Here is a 23,450-nt window from a genome sequence, read left to right as displayed (position 1 = left end):
CAACACAAAGTACTTGGAGTACTGAACACGCCTGCCAAAAGCCCGAACATGGACAGGATAGAAACACATCTCACAGAACAGGGTCTGGGGAGAGTTAATTTAATGACACAGAACCGCCATGGCCCTCCCTTTCTTATTAGGAACAGACAGTCCAGCGCTGACAGGCTGGTACCCCCTCTCCCGTTGGCCCAGAACAATGGCCAAGGTGTTGGCAGCAGAGGTGGACATGGAGAAGCAAAACTGAAAGGAGAAAGGAATGGGTCGAGACCCATACTCCGAGGAGGGGAGTCCTGATGTAAAAAGAGTGAGGTAAAACAACCGCTCTTCTATTTGGCCGGGTGGTGACTGTGGGTGCACGCACATAACACTCCACGGAGACACACCTGAAATCTGTGTGTTACTGATGTCATCTGTGGCACCATTAAGAAACAAAACCAGGGCCCTCCCTGGTGGTGCAGCGGGTTAAAGTACAGCACAAAGAAGCTTAGGCCACTTCCGCATGAGTTCGATTCCCGCCTGCCCCGGAGGAGACCACATGGTGTGGCAGACCTCTCCTGACCCGCCCGCTGCTCCCCTCAGCAGTGTACTTCTTCAATCTGCCTGTTCTGCACTCCGCTCTGTCCCTGGTGAATCCTCTCACCCTTCACATCTCTGGCCTGTACCCCAGTTCTGTACGAATAAATAAATAAACCTTTAAAAAGGAAAAAAAAACAAACCAAACCAGTCACAAGCTCCTGTTTGCTATTCTTTATTGAAGGATCCCACACCCTCATGGGACCCCGGGCACACCAGAAACCAGACAGGTCCCCCAAATATAGCAGGAGGCCTGAAGGGGAGGGGAATGACTCACGATCCCACCACACTGGAAACAGAAACCCACCACGGACAGACAGACAGACAAGACAGGGGCGGAGGAGAACCTGTCTCACTCTTGGTTCTCTCCCCTTTGCCCCCACTTCAAAAGAAAGTCAAACACTGGCTACGCAGCACCCAGCCCCCCACCCCACCCATAGCAGCGTTTGTGGGACCTCCCCCTCTGAAAGGGGTGGCCCCGAGGCAGCTTCTATCACTCTTCCTTCACTTTGGTTTGCTCCTGGCAACTCCGTGCCCCTTTCCTTCCTTCCTTCAGCCTCCGGCCCAGTCACCCCTCTTCTATCACCTACGCGGACCTTCTCTCTCATCTCCAGGGCCTCCCTGCCCCAGGGCTTCTGGGGAAGCAGTGTCTGGGAGCCTTCTCTCCTCCCAGCAAGGGGCCCGCCAGGCCCTCTCTGCCCAGGACGTGGGATTCACATGGCGGCCCCACTCTCCTTGAGGTCAGGGGCTGAGCGCTGCCGTCTCATTCTTGGGGGAGTAGTGTATGGGGGGTAGCGGGGTCCTGGGGGTCGCTGGGCTGGGTATGGCTGGGGCTGTTGGGGATAATAGTTGTGCTTTTTGGGCTGGAAATGCTGGGGCTCGGACTGCGTGGAACCCCCACCCCGGGACCTTCCCCCTCCGTCCAGGGAGTTCCTACGGGGACGGTGGGACCTGCGGGGACTTGGGGGCCTTCGGGCAGGGGGGGCAGGAGGAGTAGGTGGAGTGACCTCCTCGGGGGGTTGGGGTGGAGCTGGGGTCTCCCCACCTCCCATCCCTGGCCAGGACTCCCGGTGCTGGGGGTTGCTCTTAAAGGGGAAGCGCAGTTTGCAGTCGTGAGGGGGCACAAAGCGGGCGGGGGGCCTGCGCAGCCCCCCGCCCCGGCCCCCAGCACCCTGCAGTCCCTGAAGTCGCAACTGCTCTTGTTTGAGCCAGCGCAGGCGACCCCGACGGAAGGCAGGGTCCTCCTCCATCAGCCGAGACACGCGCTCCCAGCTTGACAAGGGTGGCGAGGGGGGCCGGGCTGAGGGCACTCGATCACTGGGACCATCTTCCTCGGCCTCTGACCCCTGGGGCATTGGCCAGGTGGCCTCACTGGCTTCTTCATCCTCATCTTCATGATCCTGAGAGAGAGGATGAGAGGAGAAGGTGGGTAAGAAGAGCTGAGTCTTGAGTGCCAGAGGATTCAGAAGAAGTTAGGGGGCCCTGGAGCAGCTGGAGTCAAGGAGTCCCAAGCCAGGCTTGGAGATAAGAGACTACAATAGTGATTTGGGGCAGAGGCCTGCAAAGCCAGTAGTGTGAGTTCAGTCCTGGCCTGCCTGTGCATTCAAGTTGTGTGTCCTGGGTCTTTGGCTTGCAATCTCTCTGTGCCTCAGTCTACTTCTGACACTAATAATATCTACTGCATAAGGTTATTGTAAGAAGTACAAGACAACCATGTAAAGTAAGCACTAAGTATCTGTTGAAGAAATGATGTGCTCAGGGGCCACAGCAGTCAGCAAAGGGAAGGAAAATGCCTGGCATCATTTTAGTGGGGTGAGACAGTTGATAAATTCATAAGGAAAAATCTATATCTATTTTAAAAGCTATAGTATGGGACATCTATCATGCACTTCAATGAAAGTTAAATGTGAGTACATACAATTATAATATTTAGCATACATTGTTAAGTATATACTAATTTAGCATCTATGTTAGATTGTACACTTTAGATAAACACATAGACGCAGATGGAGAACAGAGCTGGAAGATGATAGAGACCAGGGTCAAGAGTCTGCGCTGAGTGAACAGAAAGGGATTCACTGAGAAGTTACTGCTTTAGTAAATACCTGACAGAAGTGACGAGCAAGCTGTAAGGCTATCTGGAAGGAGAGGGATTCTGAGCGGAAGGAACAACAGGTACAAATACACCTCGCAAGTTCAGGAGCAAGAAGGAAGGCTGAGGTGAGCAAGGGAGGAGGAGCTGTGTCCAGAGCAGCCGTGGAGTCACAGCCTATTGGCAAAAGGGGCCGTCTGTCCCCTGCTTCCCCTTCGGGTGAGTTGGAATGGAGCAGAAATTCTGTCCATTGAGTGGCTAGCGCTGTGCCTACCTACCTAGCATACAGGAGCCCCAAGGTTCCCTTGTTGGGTGACTCAGAGGTGTCCCATGTAAAACAGGGACGGGGATAATACTATCACTCACAGGGCCACCGCGAGGGTTGAAGTGGCACAGAAAAGGCAGTGGGCACTGGGCCAGCCATGGGAGAGGGTAGGTTATGAGTAGACACGGGATCATTTTTGAGGGGTAACAGAAATTGCGCCTGTTCTATCAGTGGTTCTGGAACTTTACTGCACTTCAGAAACACGTGGTATTTATACGTGCAGATTCATCCCCACCCCCACAGAGGCTGCGTCAGCAGGTCTGGGTGGATCCCAGGAATCTGCATTTTTAAATGGAGCAGGTGAGTCACAAACGATGTCCAGGAAAATCGGAGCATGCTCCAAGAAGATTTTTTAAAGGGAGAGGGGAAGGAGACTCGGACTCTGAGCAGCAGCGAGGGCAGCGTGGGGGCTCCTACCTGGGCCAGGGGGATGACACGCTCCATGCGCAGCATGCGGTCCCTCAGGGCCTGCAGCTCGCGGTCCTTGCTGCTGTTCTGCAGCTTCACCTCCTGCAGAATCCCCGTCAGCTTGTCGATGTGAGCCCGGAGGTCCTCCACCTCTGCTCCTCGGGCTCCCTCCTCGCCACCGCCACCTCCACTTCCACCTTCTTCCTCTCCCACTGTGTCCCAGACATCCCGGGCCACGGCCCTCCAGGCGTCTCCAGGCCCCTCAGGTTTGCCGTAGGTACGACACAGCTCCCGCATCTTGAGGGCGGCCAGGGCCTCGATCTCAGCCCGCCCGTGGCGGAAGTCGGCCAGGGCCACCTCATAGCAGATCTCCTTGACCGCCTGCATCTTCAGGTCAGCCATGGTGGCCCAGCGGGGATCTTTGCCCTGCAGTCGCCGACGCTGTGGGATCTGATACACCCTCCGAGGGGCCCTCCGCTTGCCACTGCTGGGCAGGCCACAGCGCTTGACAATGGTCTGGACCGTGGTGGGGGGCAGCTGCTCCCTCAGGGAGGAGATGAGCCGCCAGCTCTCTTCACAGGAGCGCTTGTCGGAGTCATCCCCGCTGTCAGAGTCCGCGTACTGGGCAGAGGGAGATCAGAAGAGGACTGAGCACCTCCCAGGGACACCAACACCCCACGATAACCGCAGGCCCTGCATGGATGGCCTAGCCTCTGCTGTCTGTACGCAGAGGACACAGGTGCAGCACTCCCTTGGATGTACTGGGACTACCGTGCACCAAGCGTGAAGACCAGGGACGGGCACACAGGCGTGAGCCGTGAGCGTTAGCTGTGGCATTTTAGCAGGCTTCCAGCATAAGTACTATTGCTCAGGACGAGGTTGCAGATTTAACAGTAAGTAATAGTGCAGACAGTACCTGGATACCATTAAACCTCACCAGGCCACACAGGACAGGCTGGAGCTGGGAAGCCCTGGCCAGTCTGAAAGGCGCTAGCGCCCCACATGCATGCTTTCCTCCCCAGGCCGCATTCCTCCTGCCCGCTTCCTCCCGGACGCCACCACTACCCTTCAGCCCCACGCTCCTGCCCATCTGGCTCAGACAGCAGGAAACAAACATGGACTCAGGCAGAAGCGCTGCCCCTGGGCTGCCCGTGGGCCCAGCACCCATCTCCTGCCAGCTCCTCACCAGTCGCTGCTGCTCCAGCAGTAGATCAGCCTCTTCCTTTTCTTTCCGGTACTGATTCTCCAGATCCTGAAGCCTGGGATTGAGTAGGGAAGGGAAGAAGCATGTGGCTTCTGGAAAGCACCTCAGTGCTCAGTGGGGCATCTGACAGGAGACACTGAGGGCCGGGACTGGCAGGGAGGGCCCCGAGGATGCCGGGGGGTGGGAGCCGCTCCTTGTACCTCTTCTCCATCTCAAGCTTGATGTCAATGCCTTGCTGCTCCAGCAGTTCCTTCTGCGCAAAGTTCCAGTCAACGGGCTCAGAGGGTGGTCCTGGGGGTGGGGGGACCCCTCGCTCCCTTTCCAGGCGTGCCTGCTCCGGGTGATTGAAGCGGAAAACGTGGTTCTTGCCCATCACAATCCTATTCCCTGGAGACGGGAGGAGGGAAAAGTGGACTCGCTCCCTTATAGCAGCAAACCCATGCCCAAGGTGTAGTGGGTCTTGTGTGCAAGCCCTGGTGCTGACACCGACACTACCCGAGTCAGAGCCAAGGTTTTCCAGGCTCCCCAGGAGCCGCCCCGCCCCTGACAGTCAGAGGGAGTGGGGGCTGGGTATTCTCTTCCTGCTTTTCTGGGGTAGCAAGTGAAACAAAAACCTGCATCACAGCCTTCACTGCCCAGTGCCTCTTCTATATCCTGTACTGCTTCCTATTTATTTGGGTCTTGTCCCTGGAGTCAGCCAGAAAGGCCAGCCCCGGGACTTTCCACACACAGCACATCCAGAACCCTCACCCGACGGCACTTCTTTTACCTGACTTCAGCACCTGTGGCTCCGTGACCAGTTTCCCATTGACATAGGTCTCGGCTCCTTCACAAGGCTCCAGGGTGACCACCACTGAGGAAGGGAGAGCGCAAGGGGAGTGATTAGTCCCCAAGCAAGGGGGATGATGATCACAGATTCCCACTTTGTATTGCCCCAGAACCACACATGCACCCTCAGTCCCACCCCCCAGTACCTGTCCAGGGTGCCACGGCCCCTCTGGTGGCAGGCAGCACAGGAAGGAAGAGCAGAAGGAGGGTTAGAGCCCCAGCTACACCCCCAGGAGCCTCTGCAGGGCTCCCGACTCACCCACCACCATCCGCCCCAGCAGCAGCTTGGGAAACCAGCAATTCTCAGAAGGCTGTCTCTCACACCCAAGTGGTCACCATGCCTTCCAGAGGTCCAAACCTTCCTTTTCAACTAACATTATTCCTGGCTGGACCTGCATCTCTCCAGCAGACTCCCAGCCCACTTCTGTCTGGGACATCCTACAAACTGCCACTAAGCTCAAGACAACAGACCTGTCCTCGTGGGACAACATGAAGTCCACCCTGCTCAAACACTCATGCCCCCCCATCCAGGTCACGAAGCCGGCTGCTGGCCGGGACACACGCTGCAGGAGGCCTCAAGGAGCAGCGCCCCACTGCACAGCGGACCCCTGTATTCCGGAGGCTCTGGCACTCCCTAGCTGAGGGACGTCAAGCTAGTCACCTAATCTCTGCGAGGGTCTATACAACAGGATAATGAAGCCTTTCTTTATAGGCTCAGGTAAAAGGACCCATATGATTAAGATTTTGTTATTTCTATTAAAAATAAAGACATCAAAATGAATTTTAATACACGGCAGAGAAGTGACTTCTAAAGTGTGGCAGAGAGAAACTCAACTTAGGGACAAAGATTGGAATAATCATGAGAAAATGGTAACTTCTAAGCCAATGTTTGAGGGGAGATGTGGATGTCAAGGAGCAGAGGTGATGAAGAGCAGGAGGGGCGACAGAAAGCTGAAATATCACCAGGTGGCAGAGGAGAGGGCGGCCGCAATGGGCACCAGCCTATCACCTCCTTTATTTGCCAGCATGCCCCAAAATTCACTCATCCAGTCCACAAACACTGAAGCTCTGCTACACGCCAGGCACCACTTTAGATCCTGAGAATACAGCAGAGATAAAAACTAAAACCCCTGCTCTCATAGAGCTCACTTGCAACTGGTAAGACAGACAATAAACCAGTAAATAAGCAGGTAACTTGAAGCCAGGAAGGAATGGGTGTTATGGAGGGAAAATGGGGCCAGGAGAGGCCTGTCCAGGTATAAAGCCCAGTGACCTGTATTAAGGCAGGCCTGGGCAAGCTGGCTCAGAGCACACTCCTGGAGTCTGCCTTGTCGCATGTGAATCTATTTCTGCCCTCTTCTAGCTGTGTGCAGATTCCCTAACCCCCAAGAGACCCAGTTTCCTCATGTGTGAGCTGTGTGAGAAAATGCAAATGCACAGTAGACGGTCGTTAAGTAGTGGCTATTCTCCTACGTCCACACTTGTGCCAGTGCTGCCCACCTCCTCGGCTTGTTTCTGGTTGCCTGAACTCTGCTATTAGGAACACAAGCCCCAGGGGCCTCCCTGGTGATAAAAAGGGTTAAAGCACAACACTATGAAGCTGCCCACAGCCAATGCAGCATGAGTTCAATCCCCAGCCACATGGTGCGGCAGACCTCTCCTTTCTGCCCACTGCTCCCCTCAGCAGTGGATTTCAGTCAGTCTGCCTGTTCTGCTCCCCACTCTGTTTCTGGTGAATCCTCTCATCCCCCGGAGCCCTGCAGCCCCAGTTCTTGTATGCACAAATAAATAAATCTTTAAAAGAAAAATAAACACAAGCCCAATTGGACCAAATCTTTCAAGTCCCCACCCTGCTTTTATAGTGATTTACCAGGTTCAAGCCTGTCATCTCCACACATTCACTCTGAACTTAGGGTTACGCTCAGTCCTCAAGCGTGAGTGGTTCTGGTATTGTGGCAGCACATGGCTCAAGGGAACCACAGAACAGGAACTCAGCAATAATTCACTAGTCTGAACTGATTCCACCACTTGCAGGCTGCAATGCAGGAAGCCCCCAGCCAGGCAGCTGACCCACATGGTGCAGCAGACCTCTCCTGTCTTATCCGCTGCTCCCCTCAGCAGTGGATTTCAGTAGATCTGCCTATTCTGCTCCCCACTGTGTCTGGTGAATCTTCTCACCCCTCATACCTCTGGCCCCAATTCTTGCATAAATAAATCTTTGAAAAATAAAAGTAACACTAACCACACAAACCCCTCGAAGCCGGCAGGTGGGCCCTCCGTCAGATCTCTGAGACAGTATCCAGGCTCTAGCGCTTGAGTGTGATACCTCCTGCCTTTCTGCCCAACTCATTTCCCAGAGCACAATTCCTAGGCTTAAATGAATCCAATTGATTCCATTAAAAAAAGAAAAAAAAAAAGACCAAACCAGAACAAACGGTGACACCCTGAACCAAAAGTAGCTTTGCTGTTCTGTCAGCCAGGCTATTCCTACCTTCACCCTTCAGGCCTGTCAGTCCTGACAGCTTTTGCTGCTATGGACACGCAAGGGATAAAAATCTCCAAGTTTTGAAACCCGAGGGATGTCATCTCCCAGAAACTTTTGTAGCCAGAGCTAGATAAGTAAGCAGGGTTTCCAGAGATAAAATCAGATAATTCATTAAAATAAATACAGGTTATCATAAAAAATGATCAGGCTGCTGATTAGACTTATTAAAAAAAAAATCAAGGAAGCACTTGGGACCTCCTCCTTCCCAAAGCCTTGCCTTCTGCAGAGCTCCACACTGTGTGCTTCTGATGGGGCGCCCTGCCACGCCAGCCCATCGCAGCAGCCTGCACCCCTGGGGGGCACAGATGGCCCGCCGCTGACCATGGGCTCAGAGTCCCTCTGAGGTGAGGACACAGCCCTTCTACTGCCAACCCAGTGACCCACCCCGTGTGTGGCTTGGGACATGAGACAGCCTCTCACCACCTGGCTACTCCACTCTTGCCCTCAGCCATTACCTTCTCCATCCAGCTGAGGGATGCTGCGGAACAGACAGTGTTGCTCTCGAATGAACTGCCCGGTCAGCTTGATGTCGACATCTACCTGGCCGACCCTGGGGAAGCAACAACCGACACTTTCTGCGCATGGGTCAGACACAGGCCAAGCTCCTTCTGAACACAAGTTCATCCAACTCAAGGAGCCAAGCATAATTCTTCCGATTTTACAGATGAGAATGTTGTGGCTCACAGAGCTGAAGTAAGTGGCCAGACCATGTGGTCTGGCAGTGGTCCCGCTGGGAGGGGAGCCCAGATCTGTCTGACTCCAAAGCCCACATGCTTAGTCACTGTGTTACAGAGCAAAGGGAAGAAGGAAATAGAGTGGGTCCCCTCAGTCGCAGGCCCCCCATCTTCCTTAGTGTAGCTCACACTGAAGTCTCACTCCCCAACCATGATGATCACCAAGGAGCCATGTTGTTGGGGGCCAGTTTCCATGGTAGCTATAAATGCCTGTGCTGAGACAGGAAGGGGTGCACACACTCCTTTCACTCCTGGAAGTGACATCAGAATCATGGAGCACTAAGTCCACAGCATTAGCTGGTGAAGCCACCTATCCTTGCCACCATGGCTGCCACCAATGTCCCCCAGCAACATGGGACCAGTGTCACACTCCCTTCTCCCAGGGATGCCAAAGTAATGATGCCAGAGGCCAGGAATGCAACGTTCTGAGTTTCCCACTAACTCCTCTGCCCCAGTAAATGAGGAGGTACCCTTAAAAGTACCGGGCGAGGCCCTACCTGGTGGCGCAGCGGGTTAAAGCACTGCACTAAGAAGCTTAAGCCACTTCCGCATGAGTTTGATTCCCGCCTGCCCCGGAGGTGACCACATGGCGCGGCAGACCTCTCCTGACCCGCCCGCTGCTCCCCTCAGTGGTGTACTTCGTCGATCTGCCTGTTCTACTCCCCACTCTGTCCCTGGTGAATCCTCTCACCCTCCGCATCTCTGGCCTGTACCCCAATTCTGTATGAATAAATTTTTAAAAATCTTAAATAAAAAAAAAAAGTACCAGGCGAGCTCAGTCCCAGGAGTTATCTCGCCCACAGCAAAGTGGCAGCTAGACAGTGACTGCTGAGCAGCCAGGCTCGGAACTTTGCAGGAAGCCTGATGAGTGAGCATGCCGGAGAAGGCGGCTGTCCAGAGACCTGGGTGTCTCCGAGAGGTCACCAGAAAGGGAGCCACCAGTGTAGCTGTCCCTCTGCAACCACCCCCAAAAGGAGAGCTTCCCCCACAGGCCACTGAGTCAGTGTTACCTGGTGACGCCATCTTTGATGTGGTAGAGCAGACATTCAGACATCAGGGGGTCCTCATTCAGGTTCACCAGGTGAGGAGTCTGAGGGGGCAAGGGAGTGGTCAGCAAACACCCATCTCTCCAAGGTTCCAGCACGCCCGCTGGCCCACTTCACTCCAATCTCTGCAATTCTCCTGGCTCCCACTTACACCTCTCACCTAGAGTGAACCACACTTTCCTCACACACAGGCTGCCTACAAAACTGCCACCCATGCACCTCCTTCCAGAACAGCAACCCTTCCCCAGACCCCTTCCTCTCAAGGCAACTCAACCCACCGGTGCTTCCGACCAGAAGCCACAGAATCCACCTGCTCTTGCTCTGCTTTGCCAGGGCTCCTCTGTCCCGAGGCCTCATCATCACTTCCCTCAAAATGTATCTTGCCACTTTCAGAGACTAAGAGAGGAACTGGGCTAGGGTGCTGGTACTTTCCACCTTTCATTACAGCTTGAATTTCTTAGGAGCCCAAGCCACTTTTACAAATTACAGTTGAAAAATAAAAGTACCAGGGGCGACACAAGGGTTTAAGTCTCAACGCTATCAATCTAATGCCAGCCACTGCGACATGAGTTCAACCCCCAGCCAGGGAGCTGACCCACATGGCGCAGACCTCTCCTCCCTTGTCTGCTGCTCCCCTCAGCAGAGTATTTCAGTAGATCTGCCTGTTCTGCTGCCTACCCTGTCTCTGCTGAATCTTTTCACCATACCCCCACCTTTGGCCTATACCCCAGTTCTTATATACATAAATAAATAAAATAAGTCTTAAATAAATAATAATAAAATATCAGTTGAATTCAAAAGCAAATAAAACCCATTTCTCATAGCACACTTCCTTGACCACTGACTTCCCTGGTCCTGCTTCACCTCCACCAGGGTCACTGTAGCAGCAGCCTGGGCCTGTCCCTCAGAGGGCCTCCCTGATGGAACCCACCTCTCACACCTGACTGATCATTATGTTGCTCTGCATGAGAGACCTAGCCCACTACCCCCAGTGCACCTTTTCCTGACTTGTTTCTCTTATAAAAACCCTGCCCTCTCCAAGCATGTAACTGACAGCCCACAAGCCTGGTCGCCTCCACCCCCCTCTCCACTGGCGGCCAAGCCCAGGGAAGTCTCCCTCCGCCAGGCTGCTGCCTCAGCCCACATCTGTCTGCACCCTCTGCACCTCCCGCCACAGGCTGACTTCCAACCACCTCCTCAGCTCTCCCGCTCCGGCTCAAGGCATGCCACGGCTGTGTCACGCTTCTCCACTCAGACCATTCCAGCTGGCAACCCATGCGCATCTGACCTGAGCCTGCTAAGCAACTAGGGCCCCTGGGCGTTCTCACTGACAGGCTGCTGCCCCTCAACCAAGCCTCCTTCCCCGGCCCTGCTCTCTCCTGTGCCACTCTCTAGTGGGCTGCGGATGCTCCAGAGGCAGCCTCTTGATGCCTGACAGCTCCAGGCGCCGGGGAGCTGCTTGCCCTGTTCCCTTTCCCGAACAGCCTCTCTGCATGCTCCACCCCGAGCCCCATCTGTCAAAATTCACTTCTTTCAACATCCCTCAGTCTGTGTCAAATGCCACTTCCTCCATGAAGCCTGCCTAAGCCTAACCCTTCCGACTGGACACCAGACACCCCGCCCCATTCTGCACGGATTTACTGGGGGCTTTCTACATATGAGACCCCAGTGAAGTGCTGGCAGGTCATGGAAGTGAGTCACCCTGTGCTGCTGTCCTGCCAGGGCCAGCCTGGGGAGATGGGACTCGGTGTGGAAATGCCAAGTAGAGACTGGGTGCCACCATATCCTGGGAGTGGCTCGCCAGCAGAGACCACACAGTGAAGAGCCGGCAGGGGCTCAGCAGTCAGGAGGACTGCATGGAAGACAGGTGCGAGCTGGGCTTTGGGAGTGAGGAGGACAAGGACACTCAGCCGTCTGCTTATTCCACATCAAAGAAGTCTGAGCGACAGCACACAGGCAGCAAAGCACAGGGTGTAGGAGAGCGAGCCAGTAGTGTGGGCCCACAAGTCTCTGCACACGGCCCCAGGCTACGATGGCTGGAGCTGATGGGTATCGGCCTGTCTGCCTCTCCACGCGGGCACCTCAACACCACGCAGGCACCTCAACACCACCAGCACAGCACTTCCTCTCCTCCCCAGGGACACTCGCACCCCTGCCCTATAATGCAATGTCAGGCCTGCTCTGGGACAACACCAATGGACTCAGGACGCAGAAAGCGATCCACCCCTTGGGAGAGGGGACATGATTCAGGACAGCACTTTTCAATCTTTGTTCAGCCCTGAAACCCTTTGTTCCAGTGAAACCTTACCTATGAGTCTAATACGTCAAACAGATAAATCAGAGAGCTGTTCTGGTAGAGGAAGGGGCAGGCACCTCAGAGTTGCACCCCACCCACCCACACAAATCACTGATTTGAGAAGCCCTTCGGCCTGGGGGCATGGGCGTGGGGCACACAGGAGGCTCCTGCTTCCTCTCCAAGACAAGGTGTAGCTTTTCCTCTTGGCACCCAATCTCCTACCTGCCCATTTCCAGGTAGGAACGTGAGCCATAAAACCCACTTCCCCGAGAGTGTAACAGCTCCCTCTTGGAAATACAAAGGCCCTTGAACAGTATGAGTGTGTTCATCCTCACCCCCTTGAAAAGCCATAAAAATAGACTACCCAGGACCCTCCCTGGTGGCACAGTGGGTTAAAGCACAGCACTAAGAAGCTAAAGCCACTTCTGCATGAGTTCAATCCCTGCCTGCCCTGGAGGTGACCACATGGCGCGGCAGACCTCTCCTGACCCGCCCGCTGCTCCCCTCAGCAGTGTACTTCATAGATCTGCCTGTTCTGCTCCCCACTCTGTCTCTGGTGAAGCCTCTCGCTGCCCCTGAGCCTCTGGCCTGTACCCCAGTTCTGTATGTACAAATAAATAAATCTTTAAAAAAAAAAAAAAAATAGACTACCCAGACACACACCTTTGGTTACCAATATGATTGACAATGATCAAAAAGTTGGAGAGGGTGAGGGAACATGGGGTCTCTCATATCTTGCTCTTGCAAACATAAAGTGGCATAGTTATAATCTTTGAAGCACACTGGCAAAATAGATAAAATTTTTTACCTGTCATTTGATCCTAAATCTCCCCTTGTAAAAATCTGTTTTGCAGAAAGCAGACTTACTAACATTATCCACTGTTCATAATTAAGAATCAGAAACAACTGAAGCTTATCAGTAGGAAGAGGATTAAATTAGTTTATCAGGGCCTCACTAGTGGCACAGGGGTTAAGTCTCAGCACTATCAAGCTATTGGCAGCCACTGCAGCTCAAATTCAATCCCTATATCCAGCCAGGGAGCTGACCCACATGGCACAGCAAACCTCTCCTGTCTTGCCTGCTGCTCCCTCAGCAGTGTATTTCAGTGGATTCACTTGTTTTGCTCCCTGCTCTGCCTCTGGTGAATCCTCTCACCCCCCACACCTCTGGCCTGCACCCCAGTTCTTCTGTGCATAAATAAATAAAAATAAATTAGGTTATCATACAGCTGTATAACAGACTGTTCTGACACCATGAAAAAGCCTGGGCAGACTAATGAAGAAAGTAAAGCATGAAGCATGTGGCCACTGACACCCCAATATTTGTGCACATGTGGGTAATTACATACAACACATGCCTGTGCATGCACCAGCCGCCTCTACCACACCTCAGGAACTGACAATATGCTTTCCTCTGGGAGGGGAAGCTGAGGGCAGGAAGGAAGGAGACTTCCTTTCCACTGAACCACCTTTCAGTACTATTTGAAAGTCCCCTCTACTGCATACTACCTTCCTGAGAACAATGAAAAACAAACCCTCTTTCCATTGGCCCCTGAGCTTCAGCAGGTAGCATCCCTACGTTGAGTCCTCCAGGGAAGAAACTCCACCACTCTATCAACCTCGCCTCTCCTTTCTACTGCTTCTCCTCTATGTGGCAGCCACAAGACATGCCGAGAGCCATTCCTGACCCCTTGCCCAGATGAAGTGCTCAGGACGCCAAAGCCCTGGGCGCCCAGCTCCAGATCAGGCCTTCGGCCCCACTTGGCACCCTCAGCTCTCATTCCCTCACTGCACCTTGGGCCAGGCCAGTCAAACTCCTCTCCTACTCAAAGATCTCTGCCCGCTTGGTATTCCAGATGGCCTTGAACTTATAGTCTGGAGGGCCTCCTTCCAATAACCCTCCTCCTCTTCCAGACAGCTGTTAGTGACCCTGTCTGGCCCTGAGCACAGCACACCTGACTTAAAGCCTGGTCCTTTTCTTAAAGATTTATTTATTTATGCATAGAGAACTGGGCCTGTAGGCCTATAGACCAGAGGTGTGCAGGGGTGGTGAGAGGATTCACCACAGACAGGGTGGGGAGCAGAACAGGCAGATTCATGAAGTACACTGCTGAGGGGAGCAGCGGGCAAGACAGCAGAGGTCTGCTGCACCATGTGGGTCACCTCCCTGGCTGAGGAATCGAACTCATGTTGCAGGGGCTGCAGATAGCTTCATAGTGCTGAGCTTTAAATCTTCTGCGCCACCAGGGAGGGCCCCACTGTGATTTAATCCAGGGACCAGACGGGCGTGGCTGGCTCCCCAGTAGGACTGGAAGTTCCTGCTTTACTCAAACTGGTCTCCACATCATCCCATCATCAGTATGCAGTCGTGCTGGCTATCGACTCAATGTCCATTCTGACTGGTCATCCCTGTGCCATACTGGTAGTTAAAACTCTGGATGTCATGCCTGCCTCCACTGAGCCCGCCACCAATGGAGCCGGACAGGGCCTTGCTTCCTTTCTTCCTCTCGGCAAAGCCTGAATACCTACTCGGCAGCAGGGGTGCCCAGCCACCGCATACTGTTCTGTCACCACGCCAGCGAGCGCCAGCCTAATGCCCTCCCTGCTCTTCTCTATGTCCCAAATCCCATTCATCTTTCAGGCTCCACCTACCAAATCACCTTCTTGAGGAACCAGCTTCCACAACTGCAGTCTGCTTCCATCTTTAAACCTCTTGCTGCATTTACAATCAACACTTTGTAGTTTAGTGCACACTCCTATCCCCTTTACAATCTTGTCTACCCATGTGATCCTTTTAAAAATGTATTTTGTTATTTTTTTGAGTAACAAATGCACAGAATGGAATATTCAAATAATTCAAAAGAGCAGATAGTCAAAAATCTATGCCAAATAACCCCCATGCCCCAATTTTTTTCCTCCCTCCGGGATAACTACTATAGCTAACATTTATGAATCCAAAAACAAATACTAAGGTCGAGCTCACATATACCTGTGTGAGATTATGTCTATAAATACATAGGCCCTAAGCAGCTTGAAACCCCACTAAGGTGGGGGGTCCCTGTCATTCTTCTGTGGTACCTGAAGCCCCTGGCCACACGCTTCTCTGGCTGCCTGTCAGAGGAAGGTAGAAGGCAGGGAAAAGTAGACAACAGAGAAGGTGGCAAGAATGGGGACAGAGGTGATGGAGGGACAATTCAGAGACCCCAGAAATCTGAGCTGAACTCATTACTCTGCCACCTCCAACTCTCTTCTCCAAACATCCCAAATCTCCTGGGCCTTCTCACCCAACCCCTCACTCACCTTCTTTGGAGAGAAGACACCCACGGTGCCCCCATCCTCCCGGACAGCCACCCCCATCTCAGCCAGCAATGCTTCTCTGGGGGCAAAGGAGAGGCAGGTGTTGGTTTTACCATTGTTCCCCAAGAACACCTCCCTCCCTTCCGACCTCTACTCCTTTCCAGGCCTCCCCTATGCTCCGCACCTCTCCATCCGCAGAGCTTCCGTCTTGCGTAGCTTCTCCTCCCAGGTCTCGTTTAACTCAGCTATAATTTTCTCCGTTTCCTGGGGACACATGTGGGCAGAGATCAGGACTACCTGGGACAAGCCCTACTGCGGGGGTCATGCCACTCCAGCATCTCTTCTTCCTCTTCAGTCCTCTGCAAGCCCAAAGCCCCAAGATCTCCATGCTTGCCAGCTCCAGCTACCCACCTGTAGTCTCTCCATGGCCTCCTCAGGCCCAATCTGAGGTTCAGTGTTGGGGGAGAATGACGGCTCCAACTCCCCATTGTGTGCAGGGGGAGATGAGGGTGAAGCTGGGGCAGGGGGAGATGATATAGCTGGCAAAGCACCTCCAGAACTTCCCTCATCCACCTTTAAGCCTGGAAGAGAGAAAGAGGTAAGAGAACAGGCTAAAGAAAAAATGGAACTGGTGGAAAATAAAAAGGCTTCACAGAAGACCAGCCTGCAAAGACTTTAAGAGTGGCCTGGTCAACCTCCCAGCAGGGTGTCTTCCAACTGCAGCTTTGACGAGTGCTTGTTCGCCACGTTGAGCTAGTCACATGTACTTACTGCCTCTGGATAGTATTTTTGCCCTTCTGGATAGTATTTTTGCTGCCAGAAGACCACCCTTCAAATGTGGGGAAGTACACATCACATCTAACTTACCCTTCTCTTCTTAGGTACTGACCTCCTTACTTCCCACACTTTCTGACTGTCCTCAATGAGACGGACCCCAAGACTAAACACAGTCCACACCTGACAGATCCTCTAAGGCAATGCTGTGTATTGTCAGTGAGGCCAAGCGTTACATTTTAGAGACCAGTCCACTGTTGACTCCTGTTAAGCTTGCGGCCAACTCAAGTAATGCTTTACAGGAATGCTGTCCAAGCAGGGCCCCAGCAGCCGACCCTGGTGATTTACTGTCTGAACCAAAAATGCAGGGCTTGCCACTTTCCCTTGCTCTTGTCATTTTAGCCTGTCAAGGTCGCTCTGAACCTCAACTCTCCCATCCCTCCAGGCCTGTAGCATCTGAAGTGTACCAAGCCTCCTCTCCATGTCTGTCTCCACACCCCTGAGCATGTGAAGGTCTTTGTGGTGTGTATGCATCCCTCCCTGGCCTCAGGACTGGCCGAAGACCAATAAGGAGAGATTAAAGGGCACCCCTAAGCTGCCCCGCCCCTGGAACCTACCTCCCAGGGCGGAGGCTGAGAGCCCCTGGGCCATCAGCAGCTCCCGCAGCCGAGCCACCTCCTCTTGCAGCTCCCGGATGAGGCGGGCATTAGGGTCCTCATTGATAATGGCATTGCAGCGGATCTGCTTGGTGCGATCAGCATACCTGGGGGGAGGAGAGAGGAAGGGAACTCGTGGGGCAGACACATGGGACCCTCGGTCTGCTGCCTGGTTTCCTCTCCCCCCTCCCAGGTTTCAAAATATTGAGGTTGAGTTGAGAGCTGACATTTCTTATGAGCAGGGTTCTGAGCTCCCAGCCGTGTGCCCCAGGCACTGGGCATGTGCCCGCACCCTGCCAGAGCTGAGGCCCACCTGAGTGTGCTGAGGCTCTCCTCGTAGTTGATGTCAGCGGGGCTCAGGGCTGCAATCATTGCTGTGCGTGAGTTGCCACCTAAGGCCGGAAAGGAGGGGCATGCCTGGGCTGGGGTGATCCTCGGACAAGTCACATGGGGTCACAGGGTAAGAGGGGCCTCAGTGCTGGAGCAGGGTTCTGACAGGGTCACTGTCTGAGGTAGGGCTAACAAATATGGCGCTAACCACGACAGCTGGTGTCCAAGGGTGCGGGGGTGAGGTCAGGAGGACAGCAGACATCTTGTGGGCACTCAGGGATCAGTGGGAAGACAATGAAGTCAGCAGTGGGCGTGGGGTCAGAGAGGGGTCACTGGAAGCCAGGTCAATGAGGCTTAGCCGGGAGGCTGTGGCCTTGGTCTCAGTACCAGGGTATCTTCAAAGATGTGCCCTGAGTTAGGGGGAGTTAAAGGGACAAGTGGCTCTCGACCCCTAGCTGAGAATATAGGGATGGCAGGGAATCTGTCGTGTGTATCGAAGGGGACCAGACCGGTCGTGGGGCAGAAGGAGAGCCTCACCCAGATTTTCCTTCAGTAGCCAGGTAAGCACAGAGTCCCTGTAAGGGATGAAATCTGACTTCCTCTTCTTTGATTGCTGAGGGATCGAAGGGGACAGGGGGTCAGGGTGGGCCACGCCTCTGCCCCTTTCCCAGAGCCTCTTCTCTTCCCACCCCCAGGTCTCACCATATCTGCCAAGGCCGAGATCACTTTCCCTAGAGTAGTCAGGGACTTATTGATGTTGGCACCTTCCTGGAAAGGGATGAGAAACATGGAGAATGAGGCCCTCCTCTCCCACTCTGATCCACCTGCTCCTTCCCCTCCCTCTGCCTGTTCCTCCTCCTGGCAGCCAGAGTCCCAGGGTGATCAGCGACCACCACACACAGCCCCCCAACACTGCTCCCGTCCACCCCTCCTAAGCCCCCTCACCTTCAGCCGCATGCCCCGGGCCCCTGAGGAGTCGGCCCGCTCACTCCCAGCAAGGTCCACCAAACTGATCTTACTAACCTGGGGTGAGAGGGCAGAGGAAGGAGGTAACTGGGGTCAGTGAGGGCAGAGCAGGGAGTCAGGGCATACCAGCAGGGATCTGGGGAGTTAGAAAGAGATGGAGAAAGCCAGGAGTGGCAGGGCAAGTGAAGAGGAGGAAGGGGAATACATAAAGACAATGTGGATAGCTCAGCTACTATTCCATTTGTTCATTTATTCATCGGCCTACCGTGTGAACAACAGACACAACAGGACCCAACCCTGCCCTAAGAAGTCCATTGAGAAGGACAAACAAGGCCACAGGAGTGTATAACATCCTGACCTGCTAGGGAAGCAGAGGGAGCCTATGGGAGCCCAGAGTAGTCTCTCAACCCAGCCTGGGTAGGTTTCAGTGGAGGGGAACAGAGTATGGGGATGGGTCCCACCTTCTCTGAATCCAGCCCAGTGAGCTGGTCATGGCAGCGTTGTGTGAAGACAATGGTGAAGACAGCGTGGGAACGACTGCTGGTCTCATTCATGTTGGTAGCAGCCACAGTCCTGGGGACATTGCGGGAGAGAATCACTAAGTCCTGCCACCTTCCTAACCCTGACTCCCTTCCTCCACTCCATCAGCCCACCTCACCGAGCCTTATTTCCACAGTCCATGAGGTCAGCAATGTCTGCGTAAGAGGTCACAGCCAATTTAGACAGGTCTTGCACGTAAGGGCCCAGGATAGGGTGCTCCCGGACCCGAAGAGAACCCCGACTCTTGGGGTTCAAGAGGTCTCGTACCCGCTCACAATAGATCTCCATATAGCTCACCTGAGTGGTGGAAACAGATCAGAAGCAACCAAGCTAGCAATGATAATGAAATGAAACTTGCCCCAAAATTCACTGGCTATGTTTCAAGTCATTGAGGCTAACATGCACAGCGCTTACTCTGCCCAGGTGGGTCCTAAGCTCTTCACTCATTGACATTCCCCCCCAACCTCCAACAACCGAGGCGGGAGGAGGGGGTAGAGATGTCTAAACACCACCATTTCACAGGTGAACATACTACCCAGGAGCTGAGCGATGAAGTCAACTGCCCACAGCCAGCCAGTAACTGGCAGAGCCATGAGTAGAGCCCAAGCTGTCTGACTCCAGAGGCTGCCATTGTTCTGAATCACTCTGCTCCCCCACCCACACCCCCCTCTCTCTACCACCCACCAAGACCTGGGCTTACCTCCACAGAATAGGATAGCTGAGCGCTCTGGTTCTTACTAACACGAGAGAAGAGGTCCTCACAGAGCTAGAGGGGGACACAGAGAAGCTACTGTTCACAGCACACCTGCGGTGCTCAGCACCTGGTCCTAAGTGACCCTGTTAAACCCTTATCAGAATCCTAAGGGAGGGGCTGTCCCCTTTCACAGCAAAACCTCAGAGAGGTTCAGAGGTAACCACTGTTAGTACCCAGTGCGCTGATGCAATCCCAGGCCCCCGACCCACAGCCAGTGTGACCGGCTCGTGCTGCCCTGTCAGGGGAACTATGACCAGCGCTAGATCCAAGACCAATCCGACAGTCGACACTTTGACTATGGCCCACAGAACTACACTTACGAGCCACCGTGAGAAAATGGTAAAACAACAGTAATTGGTAGCACCAGGGTTCAAACCCAGGGCTCTCTAATGCCAAAGCTGGTGCTCCTCTGATGGAGCCTTGTTGCCTCTGGTAAGGGCAAAACCCCCTTCCCAAGGGCCTTGGGCACGCAGGCTGCAGCCAGCCCCTTCGCGTCACATCCCGTCACCAGTGGCTTCAGAGAGGCAAGGCTCGGCTCCATCGCCCTCAGACCCCGCTTCCGTACCCCGGGACCAGCAAAAGATGCTCCTGCCCTGGCTGCCCTGCCAGGTCCCGGGCACGTACCTGGGGCACGATGCCCTGCTGTCCCGGCTCCTGCCGCCCCATCATGGTGTAGGATTTCCCAGCCCCGGTCTGCCCATAGGCAAAGATGCACACATTGTAGCCCTCGAAGGCGTGCAGCAGCATCTCTTCTCCAATGTCCCGATAGACCTGCTGCTGAGATGCAAACTGAGGGTCCTCGGCCTAGGTAAACAGAGGGGTGGGGGGCAAGAGAAATGACATGAGGCCTACGTAGCTCTGATGTCTAAGTCTCGAGAGCCTCAGGACATCACTGACTGCCCTAAGGTCCTGTGTGCCCTCCTCAGCACCACGCCCTCCCTCCCCCCACGGTCCTAAGCATCCTAGAGGAGCCTCTCCTAATTATGGCCAAGAATTCTGTCTTTCCCCATCCCGATACCAGTTCCAACCTAATCCCACCCCACCCAGGTGCGCTGGCCCTCCCGACACAGTCCCACCCAATCCCCAGGAGATCCTATTTGCCAGCAACACCTCTTCCCAGGACCTAATTTCCTCCATCCCTCAGTGCTTAGTTTTTCTCCCAACCCAATGACCTCACCGAAGTGTGTGACCAGTAGGAGTAGTCGAAGGTGAAACTTTTGGGGGCATCTTTGCTCTGTTTGGGGTTGATGATGGCTGAGGGAACAGGAAAGGGCAAGGAAGGAAAGCCAAAGTCAGGTACTCCCAACCTGTCCATGTGCCCCTGGCATCCAGGTATCCCCACTCCCCATCCCAGTCTGCCCTAGTTCATCACTCCCCTTTAATATTCCCCACCCCCTCCAGGCACCAAAGCTAATTTTGGCTCCTAGGACCCGCCCCCCCCACTGGGCTGCCTCTCTGGATTGGGCAATGGAGGGCTCCAGGCCAACATTCCCCCTTCCCAGGGACTGGAACACTGAAAGGCCATTCTGCCCCAGCCCCCGCCCTTACAACTAGCACCTGCTCTGTGCCCAGCACAGCCTTCCTCCCTGTTCAGTCCAGCGAGACTGGACTGCATGGTGGCCCAGACAATCTCGCCTGTGCCCAGCCAGCTCCGGGACTCACTCACAGGTGGTGCTGCCCTGCATGCTGACCACACACTTGGCATCCTGGCTGGTCTCACGGGCGTTGAAGGGCCGAACCCTCACTGCCACTTTCACCGAGGCTCCAGCCATAGCTCCAGATGCTCCCGCCCTCCTCAGCTAAAGGACAGAGACAGGAGAGGTGATCAGATCCACTGGGGGAAACTGGACCTTGCCTCCCAGCTTCTCCCAGCAATCAATCTTTCCCATACCCTTTCCCCAGGTACCCAGTCCCTCAAGCACCCTGTTCCTAGCCCCCTGGCCTTCCTCCCAAATGTCATTCTCCTCAGGGACTCCCAAAGGTGTTCCTGCTTCTCTCCCCAGGCATATCCCAGCTTTCAGGGACCTGGGCCATCACCCCAGAGTTACCTGGCGTCCTGGCCCCAGACCAGGGGAGCTGTCTCAGTTCTGGCTGCCACCGGCCCTCGTAGGAGGAGCCCCATCCTACACTTGGGGCCTGGCCACACCAGCTGGGGCTGTGGGGGAAACCCTGGTTGTGGGGGAAGAGTGGTTAGGAGGCTCCTGTGGTTCCAGAGGTGTGTCTGGGCTTCCAAGGTTGACGAGCAAGGGATCAGGGATAATGTTAGACAAGGTGGGGATGGATGTTCCTCTGGAGTGGCAAATGCAATGTGAATCCAAGGGCAGGGACAGTGATATTTTTATTCCTCATCACTCTCAAGTGTACTGAGCGTTCAGATAGAGGAGAGAGGGAGAAAGAAAGAGACTGGACAGAGGACAATTCAGAGAGAGGGACACATGGGCAGAGACGCTCAAGATGGCAGGAAGGGGAAGATCGTCTGAAACCAAACAAGCCAGACATGGGAGAGAAGGCAAGATTAAGGTCATGCTATAAAGGAAATAATGGAAGGAGGAAAGGAGAGAGACACAGAAGTTAACACAGAAATGCTGGACAGGGATGGGAGCTTTGGGACAAAAGCACAAACTAGGATTCCAGAAGAGAGATTAAGAGACAAAAGACCCAGACATAGAACCTGCATTAAGCCCATCCTACCCCCCAAATCTCCTACACATAGAGAATCAGCCAGAAGTAGAAACCTGCTCCTACCTAGGGCCCACATTTTATACACACGCACGTGCACACACACAAGAGGGAGGAACTGCTGATGGACAAAGTCCAAGGGCTTCAGGTACAGCCCAGGACTGGGCTCCACAGGGCCCGCCTTGGGCCCCAAGCCCCTTGCCCAGCCCCCAGCATTTCCTCCTCAGGATCCAAGACAATGGGCAGGGCAGGGTGGGGTCATCCTGTATCCATCCTACCAACCTCCAGGGCTCCTCTGTTAGGGGATCCAGAATACCTGTGTCTTTCTGAGGACAGGCAGCAATGGGGACTCCTTGAAAAGGGAGAGGAGGGAAAGGAAGCAAGCAGATCCCAGCCCAGCCTGGGGCTATTGCTATGGCGTCCACTGCCCTGGGGAAGGTGCCAGGCAGGAGCCCAGGAATGTGGGTGATCGGGTGCCCACACCCTGTGAGGAGAGGCAGCCCACGCCCACGGACGGCAGGGTGGAGGATTGTAAAGAGGAATCAGAGTTGCCTGCCCCCCTTTTGTGGCCCCAAAAGATCTCAAACTCCTATCACTCCATGCCTCCCCTCACCAGGCAGGGCTTGCAAGGAGAGAGGGCTGGTCTGCCCCAGGACAGGAAGGGAGTAGCTGAAATCACACAGGCTGTTTCAGGAAGCACACCCCTGACCCCCCGATCCTGACCAGGGGAAGAAAGGGATAATGATGGGGACACGCAATGGTGCCATTGGGGCAAAAGGTAGCACGACTGGGGATAGCGGAGTAAAGAACTAGGGGTAGGTACGAGAGTCGGCCGGTGCACTGCAAAGGCGTAGAGTTGTTCAGGGAGGAGCGGCGGCTGGGGTGGGAGCCTGTGGACCTGAAAGAAGGCTTCGGGCCACCTGCAACGTGCCCGCACGTTGTTCTCACATAGGCCCCCCGTCCCGGCCTCTTTGAGCGGCCATGCCGACCCTGTCCTGCCCAGCCAACCCACGGCCGCCCCGGGCCTGGCACCTCTCTGCGCCTCCAAGGGACAAACAGCACATGATCCCGGCTCTCGCGCCCTGCCGGCCCCCGCCGGGTCTTCCAAACCCGAGATCCCGGTCTTGCAAACGGGGACTCCGGCTCCCCGCCCCCCAAGCCCGGCACATTCCTCCGCGGGCGTCCCCTCCCTCGCCCCCCCTCTCCCCCAGCTCTCACCTCGTCGCGGCGGGGTTCCCGGAGTGGATTGGCAAAATGCAAAGGGACAAACTTTCCGGAAAGCGTGAGACCGGGCTGGGGAGATCTGGGACCGGCTGGGGGCTGCCCCCGCCCCTCGCCGGGACCCCGGGGGGCGGGCGGCGGACTCGCGCCCCCTCTCCCCCAGCTCTCACCTCGTCGCGGCG

At 54.7% G+C, this 23,450-nt stretch overlaps 1 protein-coding gene across 2 annotated transcripts; it reads right to left on the bottom strand.

The window, feature by feature from the left end:
* Positions 1-732: 732 nt before the first annotated feature.
* On the bottom strand, positions 733-23,420 carry KIF1C (kinesin family member 1C). Of its 2 annotated transcripts, XM_004684732.1 has the most exons (23): positions 23,266-23,420; positions 21,417-21,537; positions 21,035-21,167; positions 20,546-20,622; positions 19,993-20,172; positions 19,315-19,380; positions 18,733-18,911; positions 18,536-18,647; positions 18,054-18,131; positions 17,811-17,876; positions 17,646-17,721; positions 17,092-17,170; positions 16,740-16,885; positions 15,760-15,929; positions 15,533-15,612; positions 15,352-15,427; positions 9,720-9,799; positions 8,431-8,525; positions 5,372-5,455; positions 4,803-4,989; positions 4,585-4,657; positions 3,408-4,019; positions 733-1,973 (listed from the first exon to the last, which is right to left on the bottom strand). In XM_004684732.1, exons 3-23 carry the CDS (start codon positions 21,138-21,140, stop codon positions 1,287-1,289), a joined length of 3,309 nt encoding a protein of 1,102 aa, XP_004684789.1. In that variant the 5' UTR covers positions 21,141-21,167; positions 21,417-21,537; positions 23,266-23,420; the 3' UTR covers positions 733-1,286. The 2 variants fall into 2 exon arrangements, with proteins under 2 accessions (XP_004684789.1, XP_012581915.1); XM_012726461.1 differs by lacking the exon at positions 21,417-21,537 and having other exon boundaries at positions 23,266-23,403.
* Between the last annotated feature and the right edge of the window lie 30 nt (positions 23,421-23,450).

Source organism: Condylura cristata, unplaced genomic scaffold (genome assembly GCF_000260355.1).
Source record: "Condylura cristata isolate star-nosed mole 26May11 unplaced genomic scaffold, ConCri1.0 scaffold00017, whole genome shotgun sequence".
Lineage (NCBI taxonomy): Eukaryota > Metazoa > Chordata > Mammalia > Eulipotyphla > Talpidae > Condylura > Condylura cristata.
Note: the sequence above shows the minus strand (reverse complement) of the source record. Positions and strands in the feature narration are given on the sequence as shown.